The sequence below is a fragment of the Coturnix japonica genome, chromosome 27, assembly GCF_054131305.1.
Source record: "Coturnix japonica strain WE chromosome 27, WE-NBRP24, whole genome shotgun sequence".
Lineage (NCBI taxonomy): Eukaryota > Metazoa > Chordata > Aves > Galliformes > Phasianidae > Coturnix > Coturnix japonica.
In genome coordinates this window covers 1,188,558-1,208,183 of record NC_140689.1, presented here as the reverse complement: position 1 = coordinate 1,208,183, position 19,626 = coordinate 1,188,558, and the positions used below count along the sequence as shown (strand labels likewise).

Sequence of the window (19,626 nt, the reverse complement as noted above, 5' to 3'; positions counted from 1 at the left end):
TTGCTTGGACTCGATGATCTTTAATGTCCTTTCCAACCTGAGCGATTCTATGATTCTGTGATTAGGAAAGGCAGCACGCTCGTTACCTGCTCACTTACAAGAAAAAGGGCAGGCCTTAAACCCACCAAAAGTGCAAGGACCGGCTTTGTTGGTAAAATTCCTGGATGTCATTTGGTCAGTGCAATAATAGGCAAGGTTGAGGCATTCCCAGTCCCTGCCGTGCCATGGCAGCTGCAAGAACTGTTGGGTATATTGAGATGCTGACGTTCCTTTAGAGCCCACCTAGCACAGCTGCTGAGGCACACTCACAAAGACAGGCCAAAAATGGGTCTGGGGCAGAATGGAAGAAGAGGCGTTCCAGGAAGCAAAACCAGCTGTTCAACAGGCCCCAGCACTGGGTGTAATTGATCCCACCCTTCCAGCTGAACTAGATGCATGCGACTCAAGCTGGGTTTGGCTCCTGTCTGTAGCAGTGCCAAAATTCTGTTTCAGCCCACTGGGTTCTGGTCTTAAGTTTGGCACAGAGCAGAAAAAAGGTACAGTATGACTGAAAAACAGTTTTTGGCTGCTTATTCTGCAATGCAGGTGGCAGAGCAGATAACTCAAACATCCCAAGTAATAATTAAGACCACCCTGTCTTTCTGTCTTTACAGGCATCGTGTGCTGGCCACGTGGGTTCAGCATTCAAGTGCAAAAAAGCCTGCAGGCCCTGGGAAAAGCATCGGGGGAGAGAGGAGAAGTGCCCTTGGAAGCATTTGATGCCCTGCTGGCAATGCCTATTGCATCCAACACCAGCATGGTCCTTCTCTCTCCTTTTCAGCTGTTTGCCATCTCTCAGTGGCGATATGTAAGGGTGCGCTTGCTTAGGGAGTTTCTGCTTCTTGCTTACTGGGATTATGTGCAATGGATGTCTGTGTGTGTTTGTGATGGTGTGTATGCTGAATTGAATTCACACAGATCACACAGAATGGCCCGGGTTTGAAGGGACCTCAAGGATCATGAAGCTCCAGCCCCCTGCCACAGGCAGGGCCACTTAATACTAGCCCAGGCTGCCCAGGGCCCCATCCAACCTGGCCTTGAACACCTCCAGGGATGGACAGGGCATCCACAGCCTCTCTGGGCAGCTGTTCCAGCACCTCACCACTCTGAGACATCCAACCTCAGTCTTCCCTCCTTCACCTTCAAACCATTTCCCCTTGTGCTGCTGTTATCTACCTTTTCCAAGAGTTGACTCCCCTCCTGTTTATGGGCTCCCTTTTGGTACTGAAAGGCTGCAATGAGGTCACCCTGCAGCTTTCTCTTCTCCAGGCTGAACAAGCCCAGCTCCCTCAGCCTGGCCCTCCTCTGGACCCTCTCCAACAGTTCTCTGTCTTTCTTGTATTGGGGGCTCCAGACCATGGGCGCATGGAGCCTCCCAAGGGCAGAGTAGAGAGGAACGTTCACCTCCCTGTCCCTTCTGTCCACCCCTCTTCTGGTGGAGCCCAGAAAAGTGAGCAGCTCATAACCCTCTGTGCTGCTCCGAGTACAGTTTGCTTGTGTCTGCTCCTGAGACATCCTGTCAGTCAGACCCAAACATACCCTGAAACAGGAGTGGAGCTGAGGGTACACTCAGGATTCACATCAATTCACTATGGATTCACATCACAATGCTACTGGGGGTGATGCTGTTGGCTGATGTTGTGGTATCGCTGGGGGGTAACATCGGGAAGTGATGCTGCTGGGGTATCACTGGAGTTTATCATCAAGGAGTGACGTTGTGGGGGTGATGTTGGGAAGTGATGGTGGGGGGTGATGTGGGAGTATTGCGGGGGGGTGATGTTGCCGGGGTGATGCTGGGGTGACACAGGGGTGATGTTCAGGAGTGACGGCGGGGGGTGGTGTTGGGTTATCACTGCGGGGGGATATCAGGGAGTAACACTGGAGTGACATTCCTGGGGTGACATTCTCAGGGAGTTTTGTCGGGGACCTGAAGGCCTGTGATTGAAGAACAATCCTGGGATGGAAGAAAGAATTCTGATAGTTTGAATGGAACTGCTGTTTGTGGCTGTGGTCACAAAGAACTTGCTTTGTAGAGAGAGCTGACCTTGGTCATTTATCTCCATTTGGCAAAGACTTATTTTGCAAGCAGGTGTTTCACTTGGGCTTTGTGTCATGCATTGGACAAGCAAGTGCAGTGTGCAAGTGGAAAAAGGCCTGCAGACCCTGGGGAGAATAGAAGAAACTGAGACGTTCTCATTCTCTGAAATAGGATTAATGATATATTTTGACCCAAATTGTGGCCTTCACGCACACAATAATTGGGTTTGTGACACGTTTTGACCCAAATTGTGACGTCCTCATGCTCTAAAATTGAGATAATGACTTATTTTGAGCAAAACTGTGACGTTCTCAGTCTCTGAAATAGAATCAGTGACAAATCTTGACCCAAATGATGGCCTTCTCAAACTCCAAAGTTCAGTTTCTGACATATTTTGACCCAAATTGTGGCCTTCACACACTCCAAAATTGGATTTATTGCATATTTTGACACGAGTTGCGAAGTTCTCACCCTCAGAAGTTGGGTTTATGCCCCTATTTTGGCCCAATCTGTGATGTTCTTCCACTCCAAAATAGAGCCAATGACATATTCTAACAGAAATTGTGACACACTCACACCCTGAAATTGAGTTTATGATATATTTTGACCAAAATTGGAATGGCAGATATCATTTGTCCTGCAAAAACAAATGGATTTTTCTCAAATTGCTCTGTTACAACAAACTAGAGCCAGGCAGACTGAAGAAATAGGAAAATCTATCAATCAACCCATCAAAATGCTCTGGCAATTGATGGAACTGTTGGTGCTACAGATACAGCTCGATTTGCCATTTTTGTTAGAGGCTGTGATAACAAATATAGTGTCACTGAAGAAACGGCTTCTTTGGTGCCACTGAAAGTCAAAACTAAATCTCTGGAGCTGTATGAAGCAATAAAAGCAACATTACAGTGATTTTCTTTCTCCTTTCACAGCACCTGTGTCTCCAGCATCCCCTCCCCCCCAAGCCTTTCCACGATTCTGTTTCCATGATGTCAATGTGGAAACCTCAGCTGTGGCCTCCGGCTGCTCCAGATGAGTGCCGATCCTCTCCCACCACCACAGTGCACACAAGCCCAGGGGGAACCTGGCCATGGCAGCGGAACAGATCTGCATCCTGGGGGGGACGTGAGGTCACAATGCCCGCTGTGCTCGATGAGGTCACAGTGCTCAGGGTGTGTACCCCAGGTGTTCCGTGCTGGCCCCAGCACTTGCTGTGGCTGCAGCGGTGGTGGTGGCAGCATGGCACGAGTGTGGGGGGCCGTGTCCCCCGCCCGCCTTGCTCTCCTCCTCCTACTGATGGCCATGTGTTCCAAGGAGACTTGTGCTGCACCGTGGCGAGCTCCAGCAGCAGGTGGGTGGGCAGAGATGGGACCAGGCTGTTGTCCCTGTGGCCCTGTGCCACACTGCCCCGGGGCTGCCTTTCCATGGGGGTTTGTTGGGAAGGGGGCCAGGCAGCACCCCAGGGGCCAGGTGTGGGTTGTGGAAGCAGCGCTCCCCTCAGGGCTTTCTCCAGCCCAGCCAGGCCATGGCTCTGCTGCTGGCTGAGCCCACCCTGGAGGTGTCCTATGGGAGAGCTCAGAAGAAGCGTGTTGGGAAAAGCGTGAGCATTTCTGCTCTGGCTTCCTGGTGCTCCCCACAGGCAAATCCCAGTTCCCAACAGAGACACCCAGCTGGAGCCCAGAGGAAGGAACAGGCATCGTTTCCTCTGGTGCTTTAGTGGGAGATCCAGCAAGGAACTCCCAGTAAGAAAGCCCTGACGGGCTATATACCCTTCCATGCGGTCCCAGAGGTGTGTTGCAAGTGGCCTGGAGAGGGCATTTGAAAAGCTGCCGAGTGCCAGGCTCCAGGTCACCCAGGTCATTCTCTAGCTTTGGCAATCACGGTCTGAGTCTCCCATTCCATTACCTGACACTCCCCAGTCACTAAGGGAGAAGGCGCAACATGCAATGGGAACATCTCTCATCTGTTCTTGATTTTAGATGATGATGTTGGAGTTCCTTATCCAGATGTTTTGGTGGATACTGATTTTGTGCCTCAGGGGAAACCCAGAGGTAAGTTGTGTCTGTTTCCTTGAAGACAGAAAAATGAGCGTTGTAATGATTTATTCGGGTACTTAAGAACCTCCAAAGGTCTTTCAAGTCTCTTTGTGCCTTAAAAGCCGTACACAGATCAGCTGAGAGTAGTTCTTTACTTGGAGAGTTGTCACATTTCAGTGGGAGGGCAGCCCTTGCCACTCTTTGGAGGAGAGAACCGATGCCTTTGCTGTTTGGGCCATGTCATTCCCCAACCTGCTGCCAGTCTTTGCAGGTCACTGCAGAAAAACCAGGCCCCAGTGCGCAGTGGAAGCTCTCCTCACCTTTTTCTGATCACACTTGTGCCTGCAGGCCCTCTTGGTGGATTACCAGAATGGAGACCTGTGCCTGAACCTGGAGTGGATGCCAGAGGTAAGTCACCAGTCTTCACCTCATGATCTTCGCACATATTTGGTTGTGGAAGTTCAGGAAGGGTTCAGCTTTTCACTGCCTGGTGGTTTCTTGTCTATGAGAAGCTTGGGCAGTCACTGTTCCTTGGGTGCTGTGTGCACCCACTGTCCCGTTGGCTTTCTCTCCATCCATCGGAGATCTCTCTAGTAAGAAAACGCCAATGTTCTTCCATGCTGTCTCTGAGGACTGTTTCACGTGGCCTGGAGAGAGTATCTGCAAAGCTGCTGAGTGCCAGCCAACTGCCAGCCAACTGCCCACCTGGCCCCTCTGCAACTTTCAACCCAGCTCTGGGTGCCACATCGTCACCTGAGCCCCTTCCAGTCACAGCAGGTCCTAAGGAAGAGAGAGATCACAACGCACAATGGGGATGTTTCTCATCGCTGTGTGATTACCGCTGTGCCTATAAGCAGTGCCTTGCCAAAGCCTCCATAATCTGGTCCATAAGCCTCCGGGCAATCCCACAGGAAAGGGCCTTTAGATCTTCCCCTTCTCCTTCCACCCCCTTCTCTTCTCCAGACAGTTCCACACAGCCTAGTAGGGAGAGAAGAGTGCTATGCAGCAGTGCTGTCATTCCAGGTTAAACCACCATCCAGCCACATCTGACAGGAGCTGCTCTGTCTGTGTTTGTTGACAGGTGTGGGTAGCATTGGATGGGATCCATCTTCCCTGCTGAGCTCCAGGACAGAAGCCCCAGCAGCTCCTAAGGGTATGCTGTGAATTTTTGCTTCCTTTGAGAGATGCCAGCTCACAGCCCTAATGTCAGCCAGGCACGACCCCCTGGCACCATCTGCTCTTCAGTGATGCGGTTCTGTAGGTTGCAGTTTGTGATGGAAAGTTCCCATTCTTTGGGTGCTGAAGTGCCTCCAGGGAAGGCTGTGCCAAATACTTGGCTGCCTCCTGTGCTGGAGCCGCACAGGCATCCCAGGAGTGGCTGCTGTCTCATGACTTTGCTGAAAAGACCACTCAGTTCAATACCTTGTTTGTCTGAAATTGATCCCAATACTTTCTGCTCAGGTCCTGAGAGACAGAAAGAGGCGCTGGGAAGAGGAAGATACCCACAGAGGCTGTCCTATATGCCAAAGAAAATCACAAAGGAGAAGGCAGCACATGGTGGGTGTATTTCTGTCTGTCCACTGAAAGTCTTGGGAAGCTGATGTATGTATTCTATTTGTATATACATCTATATTCTAGATGTATATACATGGAGCATCTGCAGTGTGCACAGCAGGAACCTTGCTGTGGTGATGCCCCTGTGTCTGAACTGGCTTGCAGCATCACCTTCCTGCTGAAGATACCATCTTCCTGATGAGAAGCAGTTACTTACAGCCCTACTCTCTTACCTCCTTTCTAAAGGGACTGACGCAGAGCCTGCTCACAGGGATGCATTTCAGCAAGGCATCCGTCACATACTGCCCATCCCTCTGGGAGAAAGAGAGGCCTCGCAAGCAGCTGGCACTCCAGGTAAGGGCTGCCGGTAGAGCTCCGTGGCCATGGCTAGAGGTTGCTCCCCTCCCACTGCACCCAGTTCCCAGGGACTTAGAAACTTTGTCCTTTTGGGAACAAGGCCACCAAAACCACATTCAGCAGAGATGAGAAGGAATAGGAGCCTTCAGCATACCTCCCTCACACAGTCCCTGCATTCCAAGCTTGCTGTGCCTCCCTTGAGGCTCCAGGCACACCAGCAGCCCGGAGAGGGGTCCCTCCTGCAAACTGAGGTCCAGAGAGATGCACTCAGTCACAGATGGGGCAATGGCATAGAGGGAGCCTCCTCGTCCTTCTGCTTCCTCCGTGCCTGCACCATGCTGAGACTTTGCCTTTCTCTCATTCTTCACAGCGCTGTCAAAGCCCGGGGAAGCCCACCACAACTGGGTCTATCGTTTTCTGAGGAATCCAGGTAAGCAGCGATCTGGCAGGAGTTCATAAGCAGGAGAAACATCCTGAAAACTAGGAGCGTGCAAGTTGTGCCCATGCCGGGGGGAAGGAAAAACGGAGAAACAGGTTCAGGTGCTGCTGAGGGCCCTGACTCTGCCCCCGTGGAGTGGGGTCTGAGGGGGAGGGGAGAGCTCAGGGCAGCACTCCCTGCACAACACGACAGTGGTTCTTGTCCACGTCACTCTTAGCAGCAACTGATTAAACAGATGCACACACTCTCCTTCTGCTCTAATGAGTTTTGTTTAGTCAAACAACGTGTCCCAAAGGGTCACGGTGTGCCTGCCTGCGGCAGCACTACCCAGCCTCACAAGGCAAGGGTAGGTGAGTGCAAAAGAAATGTTAGAGCATGATGGAGAAGAAGGAGTAAATCTGGCAGAGCCAGGGCATACCCAAAGCTGAGAGGCAAATTAGAGGCTCCAGAGCGCCTCGATGCGCGGTGCCTTTGGGAGTTCCCTTTGCTTCCCCTGGAATCAGGGAAGCATTGCAGCCTGAGGATTTTCACTTGTTCCAGGAGTCCAACAAAATGGAAAAAAATTGTCAGACCTCCTTGAGATTTCCATTAGGGCACGATACACAGCAATGACCACGTTGTTCCTCCAGGTGTGCCTGATGCAGGACATGCAAATGCCAAGCAAGTTAAAGTTGGTTGGAAGTTCTACCTGATACTTGCTGGAGCTTCCTTGGGTTCCATATTGCTGGGGACGAGTCTGTGCTGGCTTCTTATTTTCTGGTACAGAAACAGAAAGTGAGTTGTTGACCCCCATCCCCATCCTGCCAACTCTTTACTGTAGGGCTGCTGTGGGCCTGGAGGCGTTTCCAGTTAAAGCAGCGTAAAGAGACCAGTTAGTTGTTGGCTCACATGGTCTGCGATTTACACAGTTAGATGTTGTCATTGGCTTCAGCCCATCCTTACTGCTGGGCCAGAGACAGGCTGGGAGCTGAGGGTGGCACTTTGCCATGCACTGTGAGAAAGCAGAGCAGGGGCTCTCCTGTGCCCTCAGCACGTTCCTCTCTTCACAGGCGCCGCTATGAAGCTAAAAAATGGGCTAAGCAACCCGAGTACAATATCACCATCTATGAATGTGAAGAAGGTTCCTATCTGGGGATCTTTGAGAAGCCCAGGAGCCCCCAGTCCCAATAGGCATCTACGCCGTCCCCTGTCCCCCACCCCCACCCTTTGGGGGACAGAAAGAACCCACCCGGGGTGTAGGCTTGCAGTCATCGGCCAGCACTGGAACAACGTCTGACTGGCAGATGACCAACAGGCCCAGCAGCCCTCGGCCCCACCGGGCATCAACGCCGCCTCCCCCATCCCCACCGCCATCATTCAGGGGGCGGGAGTGGTCCCCTCAGGGTGTCAGCTCCGGAGTATCACCCAGCACCCAGACAACTGCTGCCTTGGGGAACCATGAGAGGCCCATCAGCCCCCATCCCCTCCCCCCCCCCCAGCACCACCTCTGCCCTCTTCCTCCCCTCCAGCATCCATCAGGGGATGCAGAGTGCAAAGGTGGGGAAACAGTCCAAGAGACAGACAACCACTGCCTGGGGGAAGCACAACCAGCCCAACAGCCCCCCACCTCCCCAGGCACCGTCACCACCCTCCCATTCCCCTCCACGATCCTTCAGGGGACGGGAGTGGCCCCCTCAGGCACCCCCACTGCTCTCCCGCTCCTCTCCACCATCACCTCTAGGAGGTGGGAGCAGCCCCCCCAGGGTGTCAGCTCAGGGGCATCATCAGACACATGGAGAACCACTTCCAGGGGGAAACAGACCAGACCCAGCAGCCCCCAGACCCCCCAGCAACACCTCTACGCTTCCCTACACCATCATTCAAAGGATGGCAGCAGCCCCCCCAGCATGACAGGCCTGGCCACCCCCAGGCTCCCCCACAGCCCTCCCCTCCACCATCCCTTAGCAGGTAGGAGTGCCCCCTGCCCACAGTGTCAGCTTAGGGGCATCAGACACCTGGAAAACCAATGCCAGGGGGAAACAGACCAGGCCCAGCAGCCCCCAGCCCTCCCCAGCACCACCTCTGCTCTCTCGCTCCTCTCCACCATCTGTCAGGAGGTGGGAGCACCCCCAGTATGTTGGTTTGGGGCACCATCTGACATCCACAGAACCACTGCTGTCATCAATCAGAGTTTTCCAGGCTCCACGCTACCAATAAATTGACAATAATAGCACAATTGTCCGTGTACTGCTGTCGTGTCATTACCTGACCCACTACCGGACCTCGCATGTCACTTGGCATTGGCAGACAGCCATAATATGAGTGGAAATGGCTTTAAACTCCAAGAGTGGAAATGGAGGTAGATGGGTAGAGGAAATTCCTCCCCCAGAGGCAGTGAGGCCCTGGCCCAGGCTGCCCAGAGGCTGTGGGTGTCCTATGGCCCGCCTCAGGCAGGGGACAAGGGTGGGAGTACATGATGCAAAAGCTCCAGTGCTTCTGCATGAGGCTTCCCAGACAGCAGGCACCATCCTGCTCTGACTAGCAGGTAGTCATTTGCTTGGCAATTAGAACTAAGCAAGAACTATGAGTACATTTTCTCCCTCCTCCATTTCATTTTGCTTTGTGGGCTGGTCTAATCCAAAAGAGAAAATTTCCACCTTCATCAGCACAGTCATTCCACATAAACTTTCCTGTAGTACAGATGGGCTCTACTGTAGGTAATGATAACCTCCTTACTGAACAAAGATGGCTGTAATCCCACTGTGTATTAAGGATGCCAACTCCTGGACTTACCACAGCGCCTGTCTTGAAAAGGAGGCAATGGACTGCCTGTGTCACACCTGTAGCTCGCATTTGCTGGTGAAAAGGACTCTTGAATTTGCTGTATCCATGCTCCAGAGCTTCTGCAAAGGATACCAGGGCAGATACAGGCATCTAAGAAAAGCAGCGCAGAATTAAAAACACATTTCAATAACCTGTAACTGCTAGCTAGACCATTTTAGAAGAGGCCTCAGAGAGCACTTTGTACCTCACAAATAAAGAACATCTTAAAGCATCTTAAAGCAGTACTTGAGAGAGTGTGAATCACATTCACTTTCTCACACTGACTTTCACCTCCCCAGTTACGCTGTGGATGAATCACTCAGGCAAATATACATACACCAGTCATGTACAGAGACTCTCCTTGACCAAGGTTGATTTGTTCTTGTTCAGTTCAGAGCAGTTGTTGATGCAAAGAGGACTGGAGCCTGAAGAGAAGTGGTGAACAGCTCAGTTCTGTCTGTCCTGGAAGGCCGTACCTTCTGCCACCTCCTTCCTCCTCTCTTGGCTTTCTAGGATTTGATTGATGACTTGACAGCGTTGCTGCGTGGGAATTCTGAGAGGGTGATGTTCTTGCTAGAGTATGGCTGCTCCGTCGAGGATGACGTCGTATCCAGCACATCTTCCATGTTTCCAAGGGTCCTCGTGTCCCTTGCAACAGTGAGCAAAGCCGAGGGGAGAAGGGGTTGAATCTTCTTGTGGGCTCAGCTCTGTACTCAGCGGTGAGGAGCTCCAGGCTGACTTTTTCTCACCGAATGTGTCTCATGGCCTGCTCCTCAAACCCATCTTCTGCAAGGAGGGGATTCTGACTCTGGGTGTGCTTGAATGCCATGGGCTCTTTTCTCAATGTCCCAGTAAAGTGGGTTGCTGCTCGTTTCAGAAGGAAGCCCAAAGCACATTTGAGATGCATCACTGTGTTTGTAAGCTAGTATTCCCTTTGAAGGACTCCAATAGCTACCTCCAGCAGCTGTTTCTGAGTGGGGAATTCTCAAGGGTTGCTTCCAGTAGATGCTGTGCTGAGCTGTGTCTTCTGTCCTTGAACCTTTGTAGGGTAACAGAGATGAGGGAATGTATGTGGATGATGCCCTTGCTCAGCAGGATGCTGTGGTGTGTAGGAACGTGCTTCCTTGCAAGAGCAATCTGTTCTTGTGCATGTGATGTGTGGTGAAGAGAAGCCAACCTGTGAAATGGGAATAAATGGGTTTTGCTCTTGTTTGCAAGTCTCTAATGAGAGGTCTGTAGGTAGACTGGTTACTTAGCAGGGGCAATGGCATTTCAGCTGTGAGTTGCCATGCCTGGTTGGTGCTTGTTGGAAAATATCCATGATCTGGACAAGTAAGAAAAGAACCACAACAGAGTTTGATCCTTAGTACTTACCAGGTGTGACGTCTAGGTAACCAGTTTTTAATATTAAACTCTCAAACTTCCACAGCAAATAATAACATCCGCTCACAAAGAAAATGTGGAGAGGTGACTAAAGAGAAATCCCAGTCATGAAAACATTTGTATTTAGACATTCAGACCATACTTTCTCATTGCCTAACCATACAATTCTGGGCTAGAAATATGATGTTCTGCTGCAGAGGATAATTTGGAGAGACCCAAAGCAGTTAAAACCTGCTCCACTCAGTAATTTGACCATCCGTTGATATTTGGTTCTTATCTCCCTTGCTTTCCAATAGCTCACTCTTTAAACACATGCAAGTCACATTGTCAAGGATTACAAAAACACTGTTAGCCAAAAAATTTGCACTGGCAGAATCTTAATGTTAGAAACATGTAAGTTGGTTGCCAAGAAGAAAGTGAAGAACAACACACTAACCAAATACTAACTGATACATAAGGCTTCACTCGCACATCCAGAAAACAGAACCGCCAGCCTTAATGAACTCTGCACTTCAGACACTGACTGACATTCAAGTATTACGTGTAGAAGCATGGATCTGGCAATGGTGAAGAATCCTTTACCTCCAGCTCCTTAGCATCAAAGGACCGCAGATACTGTTGTGGCAGAATTTCATTGAAGCCTTCGAAAAAAGCTGTGTCTGTTCCTCAGCGCCTCAGGAAAGTCTCCATTCTGCTACCAGCCTGGAAAAGAAACAGAAGGATCATTTAAAACGGGCTACGCTAACCCATTTAAAACGGGCTACGCTAACCCAAATTCATCTTTGTTAGTTTGTTTTGAAATGAACCATAAGCTGTGTTAAGAAAAAAGATGGAAAGTTCTGGGGATAGAGCACTTCACTCTGCACAAACAATTTTAAGTTAAAACCCTATGTGTCCAACCACTCAACTATGGAAAGCATTTTAGGCTCAAACAGGAGGAAGCATCTACTCACTGATGATATTAATGAGAGCACAGCAGTCCCTTGCTATTCGGAGCAAGAAAAAAAATGCAAAGCTGAAATCTTCTAACATGTTCCATTAGAGACCCGAAGAACCTGAACCCAGGGAGAAGCAGATATTATGCTGAATTCAAGCCTAACCTGTCAGATGAACTGGAATCTAAAGGAGAGATGAAACTCTGGGGAACGTAACACAGGACCCAGAGTGTGACAAAAGAACATTGCTTAAGCTGGAATCTGAGCTCTCCTCGGCTCAAAACCAGAAGAGAACGGTCTTCTGCAGGTACTCCCTCCTCTCTATCCCAATGAGAGAAATTCTACGGCCACAGAAATAAAGTGTGCAGAAAGCCCATCTGCTGGAGACAGAGGAGTGAGCCGTGCTTAACCAACACTGCTTCAGCGCACCCTTACAATAAGGCACACCTACCTTGCGCTGGCCTCGCAGGAAGCTCGTGACGCAGCTCCAGACTGCTGTCCTGAGGCCCAGCTTCATTTCACGGCCGCTCACGCTCTGCTGCTGGACATTCTGCAACGGAAAAGCCACCAGATGCAAATACCATTCCTTGCAGATGGCATCAGACCTCCACTCTCATGGCAGTCACACTCACGGCTCTGGGGGAGAAAGCAGACATGTGCTTACCGAGCAAGCGCTGTTTGTTGCCAGCTGCTGGTAGGAACCCACGCCTAACCCTACAGTACCAACAGTAACCTATGCCTAACTCTACTATGGGAACAATCATCAACTCCTAACACTACAGCACAAACAGGAATGAACTCCTAACAGGAAAACACCAACTCCTAACACTAAACCTACTCCTAACACTAAAACACGAACAATAACCTATGCCTAACTCGAAAACACCAAGCCTGAAAGAGGAACAGATCTTAAAAAAATGCCACCCAGCTAATGCCGGGGGCGGGGGCCGTGCAGCGGGTAAGGAGCTCAGCGCCTGGACCAGCCACGGTGGAGCTATGATGGTGCCAACGCAGGGCCTGGCACGGTGGTGTGGTGCCAGGCCAGCTATGCCGCGGGCGGATCCACCTCCATGGGCTCCTCTGCAGGTGGATCCACCTCCATGGGCTCCATAAGGTTGCTCGTCACCAGGCTGGTGCAGGTGCGATGGAAAGTGGCTCTCTTACCCCTCCTCTGCCTGGTGGTCATGGCGGGACCCCTCCTCCTTCTCAGTCCTAGGGCCCCCAGCTCCATCCTCCCGCCTGAAACTGGGCCAACTTCCACCCTCACCCTCTTTGCAGCTGACATGTCTGTTATCTGCCACAGCTGTCAGAGGCGATTGCGTTGCGCGCGGCAGCGGTGACCAAGGTGACGTGGTGAGGGTTCTAAAATGGCGGCCGCACTGCTGGCACTGGCGTTCCACATGGGATGAGGAGGGGGCTGGAGGGCAGGGCACGGCACGGGAGCTACAAGGCGCTCCCTGTGCCCAGCAGGCAGACCTTCTCTCCGGCCAGCAAGAGGGCACAGAGGAGCCAGCCCTGAGAAAATGGTCCTCGGCCTCCTTCACCCTTCCCCTTCTTCCACAAGGGAATCTTTTTGGGCTGCCACACTATTGTGGTTTTGCAGTTTTTCTATTGCTATTCCACATCATAACATCACCTGGAGATCACAGATTGATCTATCAATCATAGATTGATCTAGATAAGGCCGTGACACAGACGTGCTCCTGACTGCTGCCGCTTTCCAAACCTCCCTCTCCCTGCCCCCACTCTGCTCAGGCAGCCGGTCCCAGCCAACAAACACCATCGCACAGGACCGCAGCCCTGACTCGCACCGCTCACCCACAGCCAGAGGAAGGACACTGGACACACCTTCGTTGGCTCCACAGCCGCAGTCCAACACGGCACCCAGGCCCGTCGCTCCATTCCTTTGCTCACTGCCAGTTCCCACGGGGAGTCCTCATTCAGACACCTGGAACAACAACGCACACCAACACGTCAGGCAAACAACAGACACGCACACAAACACAAAACGCCCTCCTCGGATCCCGCCACTCACCCTTCCTTTGCCCACTTCTCTCGCTCACCTTCAGGGCAGCGCCAGCCCCTTCAACCCGATGCAAACCGGCTGCCTACAGTTCAGCCTTCAAAGGACGAGCAAAGCGCGAGCCACGGCTCGGCACCCGGCACAGCGCCCGCCGCGCTTCCCTGCAGGCAGCATCCCAAGGCCGCACCGACAGCTCGATGCTCGCACGGCCTTCCCCGGGACGAAGCCGCCCCCCGGCCCCCGCCGCACTCGGTGGCACCGCACGCATCGCCTCTGGGTGCCGGCAGCGCCGCGAGCTCCTCCCCCGACAGCCCCTCCGTGCCCCCGCACCGAGGCCCGACCCCGTTCGCAGCACAGAGCCCGCTCTGGCCCGGAAGTGCTCTCGGCCGCTACCAAGCACTTCCTGTCACGTGGCTCAGGCCAGGCTGGGGCGACCCAGGGCCTGTTTTGGGGGGGGGCGGGGGGAGGGGGCGGGAAGCTGCCGGAAAAGGACCCAAAATTAACGTCTCATTTCGTGTCTTTCCTCTCGCTTTCCTTCCTTTCCCTTCCCCTTCTTTTCTTCCCTTCCTTCCTCGCCCTCGTTCCCCTCCCTTCCCTTTTCTTTCCATCCACCCTCGGTATCCAGCTCTGCAATGGAGATCATCGAATCAATCACAGAATCACCAAGATTGGAAAAGACCTACATGATCATCCAGACCAACTGTTCACCTATTACCAATAGCTCCCACTAAACCATGTCCTTCAACACAACATCCAGTCTTTCCTTGAACACCCCCAGGGTCGGCGACTCCACCACCTCCCTGTGCAGTCCATTCCAGTGCCTGACCACCATTTCTGAGCATTAATACTTCCTCATGTCCAGCCTGAATCTCCCCTGCCGTACCTTGAAACCATTCCATCTGCTCCTATCACTAATGACACGAGAGAAGAGGCCGACCCCCAGCTCACTACAACCTCCCTTCAGGTAGTTATAGAGAGCAGAAAGGCTTCCTCCAGGCTAAGCAATCCCAGCTCCTTCAGCCTCTCCTCATATTGCCCCATTGTGCTCCAGACACCTCACCAGCTTTGTTGCCCTCCTCTGAACGCGTTCCAGGGCCTCAATGTCTTTCTTGCAGTGAGGGGCCCAAAACTGGACACAGTACTCGAGGTGCGGCCGCACCAATGCCAAGTACAGGGGAACAATCACCTCTCTGCTCCTGCTGGCAATGCTGATACAAGCCAGTATGCTGTTGGCCTTCTTGGCCACCTGGGCACACTGTCGGTTCATGTTCAGCCGAGCATCAATCAGTACACCCAGGTCCATTTCCTCTATGCAGTCTTCCAGCCACTCCACCCCAAGTTTTGGTTCTATGAGAAAAAAACTGCTAACACTGAGATGTTTACAGCTGCAAGTAAGCAGTGCTGTACAGAGCCAGTGCCATGGTCAGTGGAGGGCTCAAGGAGCTGGGAGGGAACAGAGTGAGGACAGATGCCTTAAAGTGGCCAAAGGGACGTTCTGTACCATCTGACAGCAAGCCGAAGGAGTATTGAAAGTGGTGGGAGTTCATCTTGCTCTCTTCTGCTGCCTAGAGACCAGCTGAGCATCAGTGTGGTGGTGCTAAGCTAGTGCTTGTGCATCAATTGTTACCTACTATTCCATATAAATGGATATATAGTGGTAACTATTACACCTCTCCTCTTATCTCTCTTAGTAAATAGCTTCATTTCAACCCACGAGTTGAACTTTTTTTTCACACCAGTTCTGTTCCCCATCCCACTGGGAATGGGGCAGTGCACAAAGCACTGTGTGCTGCTGAGCCACATGTTGGGCTCAACAATCACCATCATTTTGGTGCCCAATGTGGGGCTCCAAGGGTTGAGATAACAGCACATCTGTCCAGAGCGCGATAACACAAGGCTTTGTGGGAGCTGGAGAATTGCTGACCACGATGCTGATTGTTCCCCTATTCAGAGCTTGTTCAGCCTTGCACAGGCATTGCACAACTCCTTGCTTGCTTTTGCTTCACTGTTTGCCAACTCTGGGGGCTGGATTAGGATATTTATTTTGCTATGCTGTTTGACTTTGGTTTATATCATGATAAAATTGGCAGCTGACAAAGTTTTGTGCACATTCATCTCTGAGGTCATCTCTGAGTTATGGAAGTAATATTGTCAATAAGATTAGTAATTATACCCTTTACTTTGACTCCTCAGGGAGTCTGGCTATGGAGGAGAGGAGAGCTCCAGAGCTAGTTCCAATATAACTCCTGAGAATTTTGACTCTCTGTGGGATGACCAAACCAGCATGCTCCCATTGCTACATGTCTTTGATGTGTTCCAGGTTATGTTTCAGATTAAACAATTATTCAGGAAAGGTGAGAAGGCTCTGCATGGCAGGGGGTGTGGGACGGTCTGGGCAGCTGCCTGGAGCGGTGAGCACCCCCAGGGCTTTGGAACTTCATCTCCAAGCAACTGCAGGATCCCGAGACACTGGTAGAATATTGGGGGCAGGTCTGCAGTGGTCCTGGTAATCCCCAAGAGGCAGAAGTGACTGCATTGTGCCAGATCCAGAGAGCTGGATCTGCCGACAGTGCTGCAGCCTCTGCAACTCCTGGCACAAAACCTGCAGCAGCTCCAAGTTTTTGCTACATGTCCCGTGGTTGCGCCAAGCTCTGGGACAGATCCCACTGTCACTCCACCCCTCATAATGAGCTCTGCAGTCACTCCTGCTACAGGTCCTGTAGCTGTTCGAAGTATTGCTATAAGAAAATGAAACAAATGCCTCCCAAGGGAGCAATATACCAGGAAGTACAGCCCTGTGGTCATTCCAACCTGTCCAATGAGCCAAGTGGCTGCTCCATCTTCAGTCACAGGTCCTGTGGTGATTCCAGCTCTGACAATGAGCTCTGCAGTTTCTCCAATTCCTGCAACAGCCCGACAGCCACTCCAGTTCCTACAGTGAACCTTGAGGCTGTTAAAACCCCTGCAACAGGTCCTGGACTTGTGAACATATATGCATATGAATTAGTATCTATGCATATATGTTAGCAACTGCCTATATTGTATTTATGTGAAAATATACTATGTATATAATATATGTATATATGCATATATCATATTTATAACCCTTTTCTTTATATCTTTACCTCAAATCACAAATTCTAAACCACAGCACTGCTCTGAGTCCCCTACAGATCTCCTTGGGACTCTTGAAACTATCCCTGCCACTCAGTGAAGAGCACCAGAAGATCTCAAGGTCTTCTCAGGGAGCAGCTCCTGAGGTATATTCCTTACACCAGCTTTGGAAGAGGCCTCCAGTTCTCTGGTCCTGCTCTGAAGCAGCCCTCTTGTTATGGCAGTGCCAGAAAGGAGACCAGCTCTGACACAGCCGTTCATATTGCCGGCTACTGACTGCAGCCCCAGAGTGCTGCTGTAGAGACAAAAGGACTGTTGTGAGACACACAAGACCTTCAGGACTGCACAAATGAGAGGACTGGAGAGCACTGCAGCACTGGAAAGAGAGCAGGAATGAAAGGAGCACGTTGTGCTGCTGTCTGTGGCTGTACCTCCCCCCGACCCAGACAAAGTAGGAAGAGAGAAGAGCTAAGGAAAAGTCTATGTCAAAAGCATTTTAGGCATCTTTTAACCTTTTCAGGGAATCTGGTTCCATGTTTACATGGGCTCTTGGAGTGAGAAGATGGAAAGTAGGTAGGAAAGAAGTGAAATAAATTTTTATTTTAAAGTTTGATAACTTTTTTCTTTTTTTTTTTTTTTTTTGCGGGTTGCTGTATCACACACAAACATTCAAAGATGCAAAAAACATAAAGAACCATCACTGGGAATTGTGTGAGGAAGATGTGCATTTTAGGGAAGCCAGAATCGAGCATATTGCAACACCTTCCTGAGTGCGTGCTTGATCTCCCTGTTCCTCATGCTGTAGATAATAGGGTTCAGTGTTAGAGGAATCACTGCATACAGAAGTGCCACTGTCAGATCCAGGAGTGGGGAGGAAATAGAGGGGGGCTTCAGGTAGGCAAAAAAGCCAGTGATGAGAAGCAGGGAGACCACGGCCAGGTGAGGGAAACATGTGGAGAAGGCTTTGTGCCTTCCCTGCTCAGAGGGCATCCTCAGCACAGCCATGAAGATCTGCACATAGGACACCACTATGAAAACAAAGCACCCAAAGACTAAACTGATACTAAAAATGACAAACACAACTTCCCTGAGATTTGATTCTGAGCAGGAGAGCTTGAGGATCTGGGGGATTTCAAAGAAAAACTGGTTCACAACATTGCCTTGGCAGAGAGGCAGTGAAAACGTACTGGTAGTGTGCAGCAGGGAACTGAGAACCCCAGTGCCCCAGGCAGCTGCTGCCATAGAGGCACAAGCTCTGCTGTCCATCAGGGCCCTGTAGTGCAGGGGCTTGCAGATGGCAACGTAGCGGTCATAGGACATGATGGTGAGAAGGAAATACTCTGCTGAGGCGAAGAAGAGAAAGAAAAAGAGCTGTGCAGAACATCCTGCGTAGGAGATGGCCCTGGTTTCCCAGAGGGTGTTGGCCATGGCTTTGGGGAGAGTGGTGGAGATGCAGTCCAGGTCGAGGAGGGCCAGGTTGAGGAGGAAGAAGTACATGGGGGTGTGCAGGCAGCGGTCGCAGGCTACAGCTGTGCTGGTGAGGCCGTTGCCCAGGACGGCAGCCAGGTAGATGCCCAGGAAGAGCCAGAAGTGCAGGAGCTGCAGTTGCCGTGTGTCTGCCAACGGCAGCAGGAGGAACTCACTGATGGAGCTGCTGTTGGGCATCTGCTGTTCCTGGGCTTAGAGTCCTGTTCAGAGTGCAGAACATAATGACAAGTCCAGACCATTCTCAGAGACACTACTCCTGCTATACTATAAAAGTTTTCCTTTCCCTTTGGAAAATGTTCATTTAGCTCCAGATCTTGAATTTATTTTCATGAGCTTCACCATCCCTTAAGGAGTAGAAGATTAGGGAGCTCTTTCTTTCTTCTCATTTCCTAATCACATCACAGCCTTCTGGATGTATTCCTCTTTACTCCAGCTGCTCTTCGAGACCCTAGCACCAGCCTCTGTGCACTTGAGTTTGTCTCAGAGAAATCAGCCTGTTTACAGGACAAGTGAACTATTAATGTCTGCAGAAAACAACTATAACTGAAACTGACTGCATCCTTTTAGGAATGAGAGGCTGAAAACACAATAGAGGGTTTAGATAAACCTCTGTGAAAAGCAGCTGCATGGTCTGCAGTGAGACTTACCTTGTCACGTTCTGTGAGCAGTGCTCCTGCAGTGAGCTCACAGCCTGCTCACACCATACACATCCTGTAAACTCTCTCCCCTTTCTCTCCTCTCCTTCTGTCAGCTGCAGGCTGTGCTGTGCACAAGAGCTGCTCCTGGGCACAGCTGTCTCTACAGCACTGCCCACTATTATGAGCTCTCTGTGTCCCAGCAGCCCAACCCAGCTCAGCAGCAAGGGATGTCATGTTTATTCTTCCCACTCACCTCCCTTGACATGTCCCTGGGTCTTCTTGGCCAACAGCTCCTGAAAGACAACAGAATCATGACTGTGCTTTGAAATCTGTTGAATTAAACACCAGATGTCCAGTGGTCAGTGATTAATTCCTGACTTAGGGGAGTCCTACCAGAGATTGATGAAACAAAAAGGGGACACAGACAAGGAAAGAGAGGGCAGTGATCCAGCTGAGTTAATGCAGGCATCTCATCCCTAAAGGGAAACCCTGGGGCTGAAATGGGATTCAGCTCCCCATGGACACATAGGAGCCTGGATTCCTCTGGTTCAGTTCAGAAGTGCACAAGGAGTTGCCTGCAAATGAACTCCTGCTCTGAGTCCTCGGTCCTTCAGCAGGGAGGCAGTTGCTCACACACAGACACTGGGTGATGCCCAAGGTGCCTGGGCTGCTCCTGATGTGTGCCAGTGCTTGTAAACCATATGGGAAATCCCTGAGACAGACACCTCCTTCCTGGGCATCAGCTGAGTGCCAGAGAGGGGATAGCACCGGCTGTCTGGT

General features: G+C 51.2%; 1 protein-coding gene and 2 long non-coding RNA genes across 7 annotated transcripts; 1 reads left to right on the top strand and 2 right to left on the bottom strand.

Moving 5' to 3' along the window:
• Positions 1 to 2,123: 2,123 nt before the first annotated feature.
• On the bottom strand, positions 2,124 to 10,610 carry LOC146756330 (uncharacterized). 2 transcript variants are annotated; one of them, XR_014937481.1, is made up of 3 exons: positions 9,603 to 10,610; positions 9,236 to 9,376; positions 2,124 to 7,219 (listed from the first exon to the last, which is right to left on the bottom strand). It is a non-coding gene; the product is annotated as an uncharacterized LOC146756330 (long non-coding RNA). The 2 variants fall into 2 exon arrangements; XR_014937482.1 differs by having other exon boundaries at positions 2,663 to 7,219; positions 9,236 to 9,345.
• On the top strand, positions 3,110 to 7,868 carry LOC146756331 (uncharacterized). The gene is made up of 9 exons (XM_085524552.1): positions 3,110 to 3,428; positions 4,057 to 4,128; positions 4,462 to 4,521; positions 5,195 to 5,266; positions 5,575 to 5,670; positions 5,914 to 6,021; positions 6,395 to 6,454; positions 7,093 to 7,237; positions 7,513 to 7,868. The coding sequence occupies exons 1-9, from the start codon at positions 3,110 to 3,112 to the stop codon at positions 7,631 to 7,633; spliced, it is 1,053 nt and encodes a 350-aa protein (XP_085380678.1). The 3' UTR covers positions 7,634 to 7,868.
• Positions 10,611 to 11,046: 436 nt separating the features above from the next.
• Positions 11,047 to 13,984, bottom strand: LOC146756329 (uncharacterized). Of its 4 annotated transcripts, none has more exons than XR_014937416.1 (4): positions 13,619 to 13,984; positions 13,432 to 13,531; positions 12,035 to 12,219; positions 11,047 to 11,350 (listed from the first exon to the last, which is right to left on the bottom strand). It is a non-coding gene; the product is annotated as an uncharacterized LOC146756329 (long non-coding RNA). The 4 variants fall into 4 exon arrangements; XR_014937418.1 differs by having other exon boundaries at positions 13,647 to 13,984; XR_014937415.1 differs by having other exon boundaries at positions 11,055 to 11,350; positions 12,035 to 12,133.
• Between the last annotated feature and the right edge of the window lie 5,642 nt (positions 13,985 to 19,626).

Excerpts from the sequence above, each read along its gene's own strand:
- LOC146756331 (XM_085524552.1), top strand. The coding sequence starts at position 3,110 with ATGAGTGCCGATCCTCTCCCACCACCACAGTGCACACAAGCCCAGGGG. Across the intron at positions 5,671-5,913 it reads AAAGGAGAAGGCAGCACATG|GGACTGACGCAGAGCCTGCT; the intron begins GTGGGTGTATTT and ends TCCTTTCTAAAG. Across the intron at positions 7,238-7,512 it reads TTCTGGTACAGAAACAGAAA|GCGCCGCTATGAAGCTAAAA; the intron begins GTGAGTTGTTGA and ends CTCTCTTCACAG.